Source organism: Australozyma saopauloensis, chromosome 3 (assembly GCF_035610405.1).
Source record: "Australozyma saopauloensis chromosome 3, complete sequence".
Lineage (NCBI taxonomy): Eukaryota > Fungi > Ascomycota > Pichiomycetes > Serinales > Metschnikowiaceae > Australozyma > Australozyma saopauloensis.
Window position 1 is genome coordinate 694,634 of NC_086133.1, and position 13,524 is coordinate 708,157.

At 48.8% G+C, this 13,524-nt stretch overlaps 5 protein-coding genes across 5 annotated transcripts; 4 read left to right on the forward strand and 1 right to left on the reverse strand.

Moving 5' to 3' along the window:
• Positions 1 to 944: 944 nt before the first annotated feature.
• On the forward strand, positions 945 to 4,481 carry PUMCH_002491 (uncharacterized protein; the record flags this gene model as incomplete). The annotated part of the gene is made up of 1 exon (XM_063021500.1): positions 945 to 4,481. One exon carries the CDS (start codon positions 945 to 947, stop codon positions 4,479 to 4,481), a length of 3,537 nt encoding a protein of 1,178 aa, XP_062877570.1.
• Positions 4,482 to 5,394: 913 nt separating this feature from the next.
• On the forward strand, positions 5,395 to 5,811 carry PUMCH_002492 (uncharacterized protein; the record flags this gene model as incomplete). The annotated part of the gene is made up of 1 exon (XM_063021501.1): positions 5,395 to 5,811. The coding sequence occupies one exon, from the start codon at positions 5,395 to 5,397 to the stop codon at positions 5,809 to 5,811; it is 417 nt and encodes a 138-aa protein (XP_062877571.1).
• A 340-nt stretch (positions 5,812 to 6,151) lies between these two features.
• On the forward strand, positions 6,152 to 7,096 carry PUMCH_002493 (uncharacterized protein; the record flags this gene model as incomplete). The annotated part of the gene is made up of 1 exon (XM_063021502.1): positions 6,152 to 7,096. One exon carries the CDS (start codon positions 6,152 to 6,154, stop codon positions 7,094 to 7,096), a length of 945 nt encoding a protein of 314 aa, XP_062877572.1.
• Positions 7,097 to 9,014: 1,918 nt separating this feature from the next.
• Positions 9,015 to 11,483, forward strand: PUMCH_002494 (uncharacterized protein; the record flags this gene model as incomplete). Its single annotated transcript, XM_063021503.1, has 1 exon — positions 9,015 to 11,483. The coding sequence occupies one exon, from the start codon at positions 9,015 to 9,017 to the stop codon at positions 11,481 to 11,483; it is 2,469 nt and encodes an 822-aa protein (XP_062877573.1).
• Positions 11,484 to 11,597: 114 nt separating this feature from the next.
• PUMCH_002495 (uncharacterized protein) lies at positions 11,598 to 13,118 on the reverse strand (the record flags this gene model as incomplete). The annotated part of the gene is made up of 1 exon (XM_063021504.1): positions 11,598 to 13,118. The coding sequence occupies one exon, from the start codon at positions 13,116 to 13,118 to the stop codon at positions 11,598 to 11,600; it is 1,521 nt and encodes a 506-aa protein (XP_062877574.1).
• Positions 13,119 to 13,524: the final 406 nt, after the last annotated feature.

The window sequence follows — 13,524 nt, forward strand, 5'->3', positions numbered from 1 at the left end:
AATAAAAGGTCCAATCTGGCTCAATTGTGACGTCGCTCAATTGAGTGGAGGGCGACGTCATCGCAGAAAACGAACCTGGAAAATCAGTGCAGGTATTATCGCAAATTTAGACGGAATCCTGCCAATACCATTGGACATTCTGGGGCTGATAAAACGTCACTGGGGTTTGTTTTCTTCGGGCAAATGACTCCGTGGCCAACTCCGATGGAGCAGAATAGTCCGGATCCACACCCAGTGAAGAGCATCTCTGCACGTCAGAGAACGGTATAACTTCCATATTCTAGAGAAATGATATTGAAATCAATTGACAAAAGTGATATAAATAGAATGCGAAAAGCGCACTTTTGCAACCGGAAAAAAGACATTCTCCGTCCAATTGGATCGTCCCTCGTTTCGGCCCTGTTCAGGCTCACTACTCTGATGCCCACATATCCGCCTGTACACATCCATCTGACTCAGAGCTCGGCTTCGGAGTTCAACCTCCCTAAAGGCATTCTGCAGGTAGCCAAAGTGGTTCCATGCCAACAGGCCATGGGTATTTAAATGGCATTGAGCCCCCTCCATCACCGCCGTTTTTTTTTAAACTTCCCATCTAAACGACTGCAGAACCACCTGTGGAAACGGACCTGTCTGGATATTCAACGCAACCCATCCACGCCCATAGTTCGTCTTGTGCCTGCACCTGTCTTTCCTTATCTTGCCCTATATATATAAGTCTTCGTCGGCATCCCCCCATTACCCGATACTTTTGAATTTTCAAATTTCTAAAATCGAATTTTGAAAAAAAGAAAGGCAAACCCGGACTCCTGAGGCTTTGTCAAACGAACATCCATCGGAACCTCATCTGACCGGATTATCTCCTTTCCCCGCCATCACCCTAATATTCCGGACCCCTCAAGTCCTATAATAATCCACTACTACTACTCATCTCTACAGAAACCCCAATGTCTGCTGTATCGCCTACCACCCAAGACCAGGGCAAGCTCCAGCAAATGAGAACCGACCTGACGGTGTTGGGCCCCATGAACAAAATCTTGGTCGCCAACCGTGGTGAAATCCCCGTCCGTATCTTCAGAACAGCCCACGAGTTGTCCATGCAAACAGTGGCCATCTACGCCCACGAGGATAGATTATCCATGCACAGATTGAAGGCCGATGAGTCCTACGTCATCGGCAAGAAGGGCCAATACTCTCCCGTCCAGGCCTACTTGCAGATCGACGAGATCATCAAGATCGCCAAAAAGCACAACGTCAACATGATCCATCCCGGTTACGGTTTCCTTTCGGAGAACTCCACCTTCGCCCGTAAGGTCGAGGAGGCCGGCATTGCTTGGATTGGTCCTACCTACCAGACCATCGATGCCGTCGGAGATAAGGTTTCCGCCAGAAACTTGGCTTTGGCCAACGACGTGCCTGTTGTGCCAGGAACCCCGGGCCCAATCGACTCGACTGAGGAGGCCGAGGCGTTCGTGGCCAAGTACGGTTTCCCCGTCATCATCAAGGCCGCTTTCGGTGGTGGAGGCCGTGGTATGAGAGTCGTCAGAGAGGGCGACTCTATCGCCGACGCCTTCAACAGAGCCAAGTCCGAGGCATTGACTGCTTTCGGCAACGGTACCTGTTTCATAGAGAGATTCTTGGACAAGCCTAAGCACATCGAGGTCCAGTTGCTCGCTGACAACTACGGTAACGTCATCCACTTGTTTGAGAGAGACTGTTCCGTGCAGAGAAGACACCAGAAGGTCGTTGAGATTGCGCCTGCCAAGAACTTGCCCAAGTCCGTCCGTGACGCCATTTTGACTGACGCAGTCAAGTTGGCCAAGTCTGCCAACTACAGAAACGCCGGTACTGCCGAGTTCCTTGTGGATGAGCAAGACAGACACTACTTCATTGAGATCAACCCAAGAATCCAGGTCGAGCACACCATCACCGAGGAGATCACCGGTGTCGACATTGTCGCTGCCCAGATCCAAATTGCCGCTGGCGCTTCTTTGCAACAATTGGGTCTTCTCCAAGACAAAATCACCACACGTGGTTTCGCTATTCAATGTAGAATCACCACTGAAGACCCAGCAAAGGGTTTCCAGCCAGACACCGGTAAGATCGAGGTCTACCGTTCCTCTGGTGGTAACGGTGTGAGATTGGATGGTGGTAACGGATTCGTCGGTTCCGTCATTTCTCCCCACTACGACTCTATGTTGGTGAAATGCTCTTGTTCTGGTTCTACTTATGAAATTGCCAGAAGAAAGATGTTGAGAGCCTTGATCGAGTTCAGAATCAGAGGTGTGAAGACCAACATTCCTTTCCTCTTGGCTTTGCTCACAAACGAGACCTTCATCAGCGGCAACTGTTGGACCACCTTCATTGACGACACTCCTTCTCTTTTCCAGATGGTTTCGTCCCAGAACAGAGCCACCAAGTTGTTGAACTACTTGGGAGACGTCGCCGTCAATGGCTCTTCCATCAAGGGTCAAGTTGGTTTGCCAAAGCTTACCACCGATGCATCCATCCCAACCTTGCACGATCCTATCACTGGTGTTCCAATTGATTTGGACACTCCAGTTCAACCCCGTGGTTGGAGACAGGTCCTTTTGGAGGTTGGCCCAGAGCAATTTGCCAAGAAGGTCAGAGAGTTCAACGGTACTTTGATCACCGACACCACCTGGAGAGACGCCCATCAATCGTTGTTGGCTACTCGTCTTAGAACTGTTGACTTGTTGAACATTGCCCCAACCACTTCCCACGCTTTGAACGGTGCTTTCTCCTTGGAGTGCTGGGGTGGTGCTACTTTCGACGTCAGCATGAGATTCTTGCACGAGGACCCATGGGCCCGTTTGAGAAAGTTGCGTGAGTTGGTTCCTAACATTCCATTCCAGATGTTGTTGAGAGGCGCCAACGGTGTTGCTTACTCCTCTTTGCCTGACAACGCCATTGACCAATTCGTCTTGCAAGCCAAGGAGAACGGTGTGGATATCTTCAGAGTTTTCGATGCTTTGAACGACTTGGACCAATTGAGAGTCGGTGTTGAGGCTGTCAAGAAGGCTGGCGGTGTCGTCGAGGCCACTGTTTGTTACTCCGGTGACATGTTGAAGCCTGGTAAGAAGTACAACTTGGAGTACTACTTGGATGTCGTCGACAAGATTGTCGACATGGGTACCCACTTCTTGGGTATCAAAGACATGGCCGGTACCATGAAGCCAAGAGCCGCTTCTCTTTTGGTTGGAAGCATCAGAGCCAAGTACCCTAACTTGCCAATCCACGTCCACACCCACGACTCTGCCGGAACTGGTGTGGCCAGTATGGATGCCGCTGCCAAGGCTGGTGCTGATGTTGTTGATGCTGCTTCTAACGCCATGTCTGGTATGACCTCGCAACCATCTATCAGTGCTTTGATTGCTTCTTTCGAGGGCGACGTCAACCATGGTTTGAGCGAGAGCTTGGTCAGAGAGTTGGACGGCTACTGGGCCCAAATGCGTTTGTTGTACTCTTGTTTCGAGGCCGACTTGAAGGGACCAGACCCAGAAGTGTACCAACACGAGATCCCAGGTGGTCAATTGACCAACTTGATCTTCCAGGCCCAACAGCTTGGTTTGGGCGAGAAGTGGTTGCTCACCAAGGAGAACTATAAGGTTGCCAACCAGCTTTTGGGTGACTTGGTTAAGGTTACCCCTACCTCCAAGGTTGTGGGTGACTTGGCTCAATTCATGGTGTCCAACAACTTGACCGAGGAGGATGTCATCAAGTTGGCTCCTGAGTTGGACTTCCCAGACTCTGTTTTGGACTTCATGGAGGGTTTGATGGGTACTCCATACGGAGGATTCCCAGAGCCCTTGAGAACCAACATGTTGGGCAACAAGAGACCAAAGTTGGACAAGAGACCAGGTTTGTTCTTGAAGCCTATTGACTTCGCCACTGTGCGCGAAGAATTGGTTTCTCGTTACGGCAGTGGTGTCACTGAGTGCGACATTGCCTCTTACATCATGTATCCTAAGGTCTACGAGGCCTACAGAAAGACCGTCGACAAGTACGGTGACTTGTCCGTCTTGCCAACCCGCTACTTCTTGAAGGCATTGGAGATTGGCGAGGAGATGGTTGTCGACATTGAGCAAGGTAAGACCTTGATCATCAAGTTGTTGGCTATCGGTGAGATTTCCAAGAAAACCGGAACCAGAGAGGTCTTCTTCGAGTTGAACGGTGAGATGAGATCTGTCACTGTTGACGACAAGACCATCTCCATCGAGAACACTGCCAGACCAAAGGCTTCTCAACCCAACGATGTTGGTGCTCCAATGGCCGGTGTTGTTATCGAGACCAGAGTCAAGAAGGGCTCTGAGGTCAAGAAGGGTGACCCTGTTGCCGTGTTGAGTGCCATGAAGATGGAGATGATCATCAGTGCGCCAGTCAGCGGTATTGTCGGTGAGGTTTTGGTGAAGGAGGGTGACTCTGTGGATTCTGGAGACTTGATTACCAGTGTCAACAAGTAGACTCGTGTATTTTAGTAACGAAATGATATAGATATGATAAATTATTGGAATGTATTGGAAGTAGTAACATCTAGAGAAGAGACTGGTTAAGGCACAAGTATGGTTAAGAGAATGAAACGGAGAACTACTTGTTTAAGTGGAACTATAAAATCGTGTGAGCTTATTGTAGCTGTAGCTGCCGGCGCTACATCAATTGGTCCTGAGTCTTCTGAAGAGACCGAAGGTTTGCTGCTAGCCGTTCGTTTTCGTTCTCGATGGCCTGTAGTTCCGCCTCCAACTCGGCCTCCCTCGCACTGTGCAATTCCGCGTCGATTTCCTCGCTTTCCGAGCCCTTCCATTGCGGATCTTGAAGAGCAGAACGCGTGAATTGTGTTTGGTTAAGAATCCGTATCCAATCTTCTAGAAGAGCTGCGGTGCTATCAGTCGCGCTCTTCACGGAGTGGATTTTGGACTGTGTATCCCTTGCAGTGTCAAGGAGGAGGTCTACTGTCGCATTGAGCGATTTTAGATGTTTGAGTTCGTCTTCCAACGAAGGTGATGTCATTGTTTGGTTTTGATCGATAAAGAACAGATGGAAGAATTAGAGTCGAGTTTGACTAGGATGTAATTGGCTATGTGCAAGAACTGCTATTTTTCCGTTTTGTTGCGAGAAAATGGACAGCTCGTGTCTCAGATTGGAAAAGGTATGTGGTTTCTGGGGTACAACCTACAGTACCATCACTTAGCACGGTCGAGTTTTTCCGAAGACTTTTAACACCGAAACTAATTCCGGATAAATAATTGTTCCGAGCCACACCCATCTCATCGCCGGCCATCGCAGTATCTCCCCTTGCTAAATTGCGTTTCCTTCTACAGTCTGTCGCTCCATTCCTACTCATTAATACATTATCAACACCACTCCACACACCACACCATGGACGACCTACCAACAAGATGGGAGGTTGAGCTTGAGTTCGTCCAATCATTGGCGAACATCCAGTACGTCAACTATCTAGCCCAGTCGGAGTACTTCAACGATCCAACGTTCATCGCCTATCTCGAGTACTTGATGTACTGGAAAGACGAGAAGTATTCCCGGTACTTGGTCTATCCAAACTGCCTCCATATCTTGACACTACTCCAGAGCGAAGAGTTTCGAAAGAGCGTCGTGAATCCAGAGTTCATGAATGCATTGATGAACGATATGGTGAAGAGATGGCAACAGCCAGAAGAGACCGGCCAGGAGAAAAATGGAACGGAAGATAATTTGGGCTTAACGGCCGACGCTCAGGTTCCTGAAATTTCTATACCTGAGAATGGACAGAATGGCGGCTCTGTGGATAAGGCTTAATAGAGTATTGGAACGCAGATGGATGTGATATCTAACGAAAAGTTGATGATGAATGTGATGGTGCAACACATGTATCTTTGCTAGTTGCTCTCGTCCAATTTAGATTCATCGCATACTATATTGAGTGGACAATACCCTAATACCACTTCTGACACTACACACATTGAATAACTTCCAAAACGACAATCGGCAGAGAAGAAAAATGATTCGTCTCGGAAATATTTGAAATTCTGGCTCACATTCCAAACTCGCTTCCCATTTCTAAAAAAAAAAAAACCATCATTTACCCTGCTCCACACTTAATTCTGTGAGGTGTTCTCCACAATCTAACTAAGCCAAGATGCTGAACACCCAACAACGGTACCAACAACGGTACCACCATCTCTCGCGAATAAACACCCTCTTCAATGTGTTCCACCGACACAAGTTGAGCACCGCCGAAGTCCTCTACATTGGCTCGTTTGTGCTCAACTTCATCACAGGCAAATTGCTCCATGTGCTTTCCCAAAAAGAAGAGGTCTACAATTACTACAACGACAAGGGCAACATCTTCAACCAGTATTTCGTCAAAAAGGGCTGGGCTTGGACAACCCTCGGGGTGTTTTTCTTCTACATCGTAAAGGCGATTCAGGGTTCTCTGGACTCGACAGGTGGCGTAAACGACAAGAATGGACACGGTAAAAGAATGACTGTAGCTCGTCTATGTACGGCTGCGCTAAGATATGTAGTTGCCACCGTTTGGTGGATTCTCTTCACACAATGGTGCTTTGGCGTTCCGATCATGGATAAAGTGTTTCTCTTTACGGGCGGAAAGTGTGCCAGCATCTCCGAGGATCGATTGTTGAGGTACTTAAAGGGGAAACTTCTCGACCACAAAATTTTCCTGAAGTTGGACACCATCTACGAGTCTACCACTGTGTCTTCGCAGGTTTGCCGGCGACTTCGAGGCTCATGGGAGGGCGGCCACGACCCGCTGGGACACGTTTTCTTGTTAGTGCATTCGTCGCTTTACCTATTCTTTGAGTTGACGGAACACTGGAATGGCGCCAGCTCTTTGTTTTCTGACTTCCGTCGTATTTTCGGGTCAAAGAAGACCCGGCTCGGGGTATGGTCGTTCGTGAAGCAGAATCCTGAAGTTCCATTATTGATGCTCATGGCGCTTTGGTGGTTCATGCTCTTGATGACCAACATGTATTTCCACCTGTTGGCCGAGAAATTGGTGGGGCTTGCTTTTGGATACTTTGGGGTCTTTTTGGTATACATTGCGCCTCGGTGGCTCAACTGATTACAGATTCCACGATCGGCGGTGAAGCTGCCTTGACCTTGTATAATAGAGTATATAGATAGATAAATTGTGTTTGATATTGCTTACAGTCTACGCTTCAAATGGACGCATACCCGGAACCATCGCATTTGCAGATTGTGATATGCAAGGAAATGTATTCTTTCTTGATTTGGATGAGGAAATTAGAATTCTCGAGATGGCCTAGAATCTTGATTTCTTTGTCAGGAAAGAATAGCTGTTTGAATCGGGTAGGTTTTGGTGAAATGAAAATTTTCGACAAGTTGAAGTTTCGACATCAAATGAAACTACACGAATATTTCCATTGATGGTTTTCATGTAAAACTTCTTCATTGAGGCTGGTTGATCTAGACATACCAATACCATTAGGTAGAAAGTTGGAATACCTGGAACAGACGGCAACAACAAGAACAGATGAAGGGCTCTATCATCTAGAATTGAGGGATTATTCTGCGTCGCTTTACTTGTTCCTCAAAAACCAGCAACTTTTTCGATAGAGATTCTATCAATTATCTAAGATCATTTTATCGTAGAAAACAACTAATTAGTTCCTCAGTAAAATTTCAGAAGAAACCCAAGAGGAGCCCAATTGATGCTTTAAATTCGTGAGCGGCTTCTTTTTCCATTTTCATTTTTTGAAGTGGAATGAGAATTTCACTAAACAGATTAACTTTTCACAACAATCTAGCAATAATAACATACATTGACAAAAACGAAAAAACAAAAAAAGCAAGTAAAAGTGTCAGAATCTAATCAAAATCTGGTCAAAATAAAAGATCTACAAATTTTATCGTCTCGAAAAGAATACATGGAATATGACAGAAATCAAGTACTCACAAATTGGTTCCATTACTGTACCACATTAGGACAACTAAGTACGTGAACCGTTCTCATATAAAAATAAGCACAGCTGCATGTCAAAGAAGAACTAAATTTAAGCGCGCCAGCCGTTGTGACGCGTGTTGTTATTGCAACTCGCACCTCGCGTTCAGGCACCCTAGTATAAACAAACACAAGGGGGGATAGCAGAAAGGTAGCCACACTGGGGGAGAGACACATGAAGAATGATAAATTTTTTAATTATTGTATCAATCAATGAAAATTGTTTGTGGACAAAAAAAACGGGGCTGTTTGGGAGCTTTTTGGGGACACACAGCCGCTATTTCCGTTTGGGGAATCCTCTGCATCGATGTCTCGATAAGGACGCAATGAACCTCCTTTTGAAATAGAACTGCACGCGCGGCTACCGCAGCCTTTGGTCCAGAGTAAGAACAGATACATGAAATGGGAGGGAAGCTGTGAGATTTATGATAATGTTTTGTAAGAGTTTACTTAGGAATGAGTGTAATGTAAAAACTACTTAATTTGATTTCAAGATATGACCCAGATCTCGTCCTCGATGAGAGAACTACTGTTCTTCCCCATCTCGATCTGAAGGCACTATATGTCGTGCGGCTAACATGGTGCAGGAAGATATCTCCTATTGACGGCCCCAAACGACCATAGAATCTGGAAATTTCATAAAAAAAGAGTAAAAAAATCACCAAACTATACAAGTCTTTCACGCGATCCAATAATTTTAATCCTTTCCCTCCCCATCCACACAAAACACCCCTATCCATGTCAAATCCTCACCACACCGCTCCTGCAGCCAGCCATGCATCGCGCATCGCAGCACAGGCCTTGCCGAACCTGAAACACGGTACCTTTATAACCATGGCAGGTGCACCATTCATTCAGACCACCGACCTTTTTCAACTCTTTAGTGACACGTCTTTTCCCTCCGCCACTCCCATAAACTCGCTCTTCTTCTGTCCCGCCTGGAACCTCCACCCCTGTCCCTCTTTACCACTTCCCAGGTCTATCGTGAAATTTGCAGCCATTGAGATCCTGCCCGAAAATGCTCTTGTGGGTGTTCTTTTTGGCGTTTTCCGCTGCGTTGTATGTGGGCTGGCCCATGAACGAACAGCTTCCCAATGTCGCGCTTGTAGGCCTGTCCTATCTGTTCACCTTGGCTCAAGGTACTTACGGCTCCTCTACCAATGGTGCTGTCGCGTACGAGGCGAGCGGTCTTCCCTCATGGCTTAAATTTGACGGCAGCTCCAGAACGTTTTCTGGAACCCCCTCGTCGTCTGACATCGGCACGTTCCAGATCACGTTGCAGGGCACAGACTCGAACGACAAACTGACGCTCTCAAATAGCTACCTGATGCTAGTAGCCAACAGTCAGCCAATTAAACTCAGCTCTCCGGACGTGATGTTTACCACAATTGCCAAGTACGGCCAGACAAATGGCGAGGATGGCCTTGTGGTGCGTCCTGGCCAGCAGTTCTCCATCCAGTTCTCTAAGAATACGTTTAATCCGGCCGAGGCCGTGAAGGCGTACTATGGCCGCTCGCAGGATAGAACGCCGCTTCCCAACTGGGTCAATTTCGACCCCGACTCGCTTACGTTCTCCGGAACGGTCCCTCAGGTAGTCTCTAGTATAGCGCCCTCTTTCTCGTACAATTTCTGCTTCATTGCGGCAGACCAGCCCGGATACGCGAGCGCCGTCGGCACCTTCAACTTGGTCGTGGGCGCGCATCTGTTGAGCACCTCGTTCACCGAGCCGGTTAAGTTCAATGGTACGCTAGGCTCCGCGCTCAACGAAACGGTGCCGGTGCTCTCCAGCGTGTTCTTGGACCAGCAGCCAATCTTGCAACAGAACATTTCGGCGGTGTACCTCCAGGATGCGCCCTCTTTTGTCACTTTGGGCGACCAGTACAAGTTGTCGGGAACTTTCCCCAACAGCACCACCGCTGCGAACTTCAGCGTGGTGGTCAAAGATGTATTTGGAAACAGCGTCAATTTGCCCTACCAGATCTCGTCTTACGGCTCGTTGTTCACTGTATCCTCCTTGCCGGATGCAAACGCTACCAGAGGCCAGTTTTTCCTGCTCCAGCTCTCGAAGACGTACTTTACCGAGTACAACTCGTCCAAAATCGACGTTTCGTCAAACTCGTCGTGGCTCAGCTACGAGAGCTCCAACATGACGCTTTTGGGCAATGCGCCAGGCGACTTGCTGCAAGCTCTCGTCAGTGTGAAGGCCAGCCAAGGAAACCTCAACGATGAGCTCTCGTTTGTGATTCGCGGCGTTGACGCCATCACTCGTTCCTCCTCGTCAGCGCTGTCTTCTCGTACATCCTCGTCTTCGTCAACATCAAGCGCTTCCAGTTCCTCTTCACCTTCTAGAACAGCTCAAGCAACTGCTACTGCAACAAGCACCGCGCTGAGTGTTCCTCAAAGTGGAAATACAAACAAGAAGAACTTGATTATAGGCTTGGTCACCGGTATCGTTGGCGGGCTTCTCTTTGCTCTTCTCGGCTTGCTTTTGTTCTGTTGTTTCCGGAAAAGACACGACGACGACGACGACGAGAAGCGCTCAGCCTCTCCAACAGAGCCCGAGCTCACCGGTCCGGGTTTCGGCACCACGTATGATCTTGATGACCATAATGAAATCGCGCGCCAGCTCGGCGCCCTCAACGCCATGAAGCTTGATGCAGACAACGAGTCGGATATTCTGTGTGAGACCCACGTCGACTCCGAAGAAGAGAACGTGGCCTACTTGGACGAGAGAGGAAAGCCAACCAAGTCCTGGCGCGCAAACGACATGTCTGACTCCAGCGCCGTGAAGAAGATGCTCTTGGAACAGCACCGTCGTTCCGATATGTCTCTCAACACCATCAATACCGAGCAGCTCTTCTCGGTGAGGGTTGTCGACGACAACAACTCCAATCGGGTCTCCCGACAATCTATTCTCGGGGACTTGACGAGAGACACCTCCTCTGCCAATGTTCTTCGATTGGACAGTGATGGCAACATTGCCGAGGGAACCGACCTTGTCAAGACCAGCGGATCCAAGGACCACCTACTCAATACCGTCGAGGAAAGCCCGAACACCACAAACCAAACACAGGCGTCCTCGATCTATAGTCTCATGGCTAAACTAGACAACCACGAAGACATGCAGCGAGATCCCAGCTTTGGCCAATATTCACAGAACTCGCTTGGCGAAGCTTTCAAACATAGCGCTCCCAATGACAGTGACATCATGCACTGGAAGAATGAAGACTATGTGGATGCGTCCAGCTCCATGACGAAAACTTCGGAGATTAATCCTAAATCCACAACGAAGGCCTATTTCCCAACAGACTCTCCTTTAAACTCTCCCTTGGGAAACCTTCATTTCGAAGAAGACAGAAAAGCATACAAGGCGAAGCTCGTGGATTTTACCCGAAAGGGTAGCTTGAAAGACTCGTCTCGGGAGCAGAGACAAGAGTTCTCGGCAACAGAAGGACAGATCTTGGACGATGAAGACTCACTTACCTAATTGAAAGAAGACGGCGACAGCCAGAACTAATTCTATAATGTGTATTAATATAATTTAATGGGAAGCAGAACTTCAAGAAGATCGCTTGCAATTAGGGAATGGGTTGTATCTGAATTAGAGACCCTTGCCAGAGCCCAGGATGCTCTTAACATAGTTGGCGGTGTCCAAGGCTCTTCTTCTTCCCTCGAGGTAACTCATCATCTCAGAGTAGGTTTGTGGAATGACCAGAGAGCAGTGCTCCTCTGCGTCAGAGTACGAGCTGTGTGGCACGAAGAAGGAGTAGATGAAACAGCCAGACTCCTTGGATTCAGGCGAGTCCAATGCCTTGATGGTAGTGTCAACCTTGACTTGAACCAAAGTACCAGCCTCCAGCAAGAACGAGTCTGGCTTCGACGAGAGCTTGTTCGTTGGCGGCAAGTTGAATGGACTCTCAAATCCAGTATCTTCTCCCAAGTGCTCGGTGTAACAAACAGAAGCAGTCATAGACAAGACGGAGCCGACAGGCACTGGTGCCTTGAAAGTAGTGGAGTCCAACGAGACGAATCTTGGGCCGGCCGAGGTGAAGGCAGCAGCAGTCAAGTAGGCCAACTCGAAGGCGTTTCTCAAGAGATAACCTCCGAAAATCATGTACGAGTGTCTGTTTCTGTACTGGGGCTGCATGAACAAGGTCGAGGTGAACGTGGTGTCCTTCATGAATTGAACGGAGCTGTTGACGCTGGGCTGAACCGTCTTCGAGGCCTTCCACATGTCATGGACGAGTCTGTTCTCTTCATCAGTAGGTTCGATGATGGACTTGTTCTTGGCGGCAAGCTTCTTCTTGGCGTTGAAGGACTCCGCACGGCGGTAGTCGAGCCACTCCTGCTCGTTGACTGGTAGAAGGGTATTGATGGCGAAGGACTTATGGGTGAGAGGATTACGGGCTACAAAAGTGAAGTTGGCAGCCAAGAACACGTTCTCGCTGGGCAACTCCAGCTCGACGATCTTCTCGGGAATGGACTCGGTGAACGCATACCCCTTGACACTGATCTCCATCGAGGATCTACCAGTCCACGTAACAGAGCCCGCCAACACGAAGTTGTAGTTCTGGATCTCGTCCACTTTCTTCAACATCAAGATTCGGTCGACGGACGCGGTCACATTAACAGGTTCAGCAGGAGCACAGTGCTTGTAAGCAATTCTTCCGGCCAAGGCGTCCAAGTCCTGGAACAACTGGCCCGCTCTCAAACGGCCAAAGGCATTGATGTACGAGTCGCAGAGCCATTGGTCATCCTTGAAGGGCAAAATGAGATACGAGAAGGACTCCGAGCGGGTCTTCTCCGTCACGGCGGTCGTTTTGGGGTTGACGTAGCTGTACGAGTCCAACGTCTTGCCGTCCTTCAATTGGCGTTCACGTTCGGTCAACGCATCCAACCACGTGGCCGAATGCATCAAGTTCTTGATGTCTCTCTGGTCGGCGACCACGGTGGCCGTGGCATCGGCGGCGGCGGCAGGATCTTCCGATGCCTCTTCGTATGCTGTAGTGTAAAAGCGAGATGGGCCATTGCTCATCGGAACATAGCGGGTGGGGCGGACTGTGCGGCCAATGGCAGCGGGGCGTGCGATGAGCAGACGGATGGGCGACAATTTGATCATCATGGTGTGGGAAATGGATCGCTCAGCAACTATGAATGGGTACAATTGGAGGAGATGAGCAGCCACTATATATATATAGAGTACAGGGAGGGGGACCTTATCGAACCACGCTGTCTGCAGGACTGACACACAATCTATAGCGTTGGGTCTCGCGGGGCCGAGACCCGGGTGGAACGGGTGCCCGGGGATGGGCGATGGGAGCGGAGAAATTGGCCCAAAAGCCTAGGGCCATGATGGCTGGCGATGGCGATGGAGATGGAGATGGCGATGGCGATGGGTCATTTCGGTCGATAAAATGGTACTAATTTCTGGACGCTTGGGAGCCACAGCCTCCATGTAGACCTGCCTGGTAGAGTAGAGCAATTGGGCCCAAAAAAAAGCTCGTAATTTTCGAGGTGAATTTGAAGTG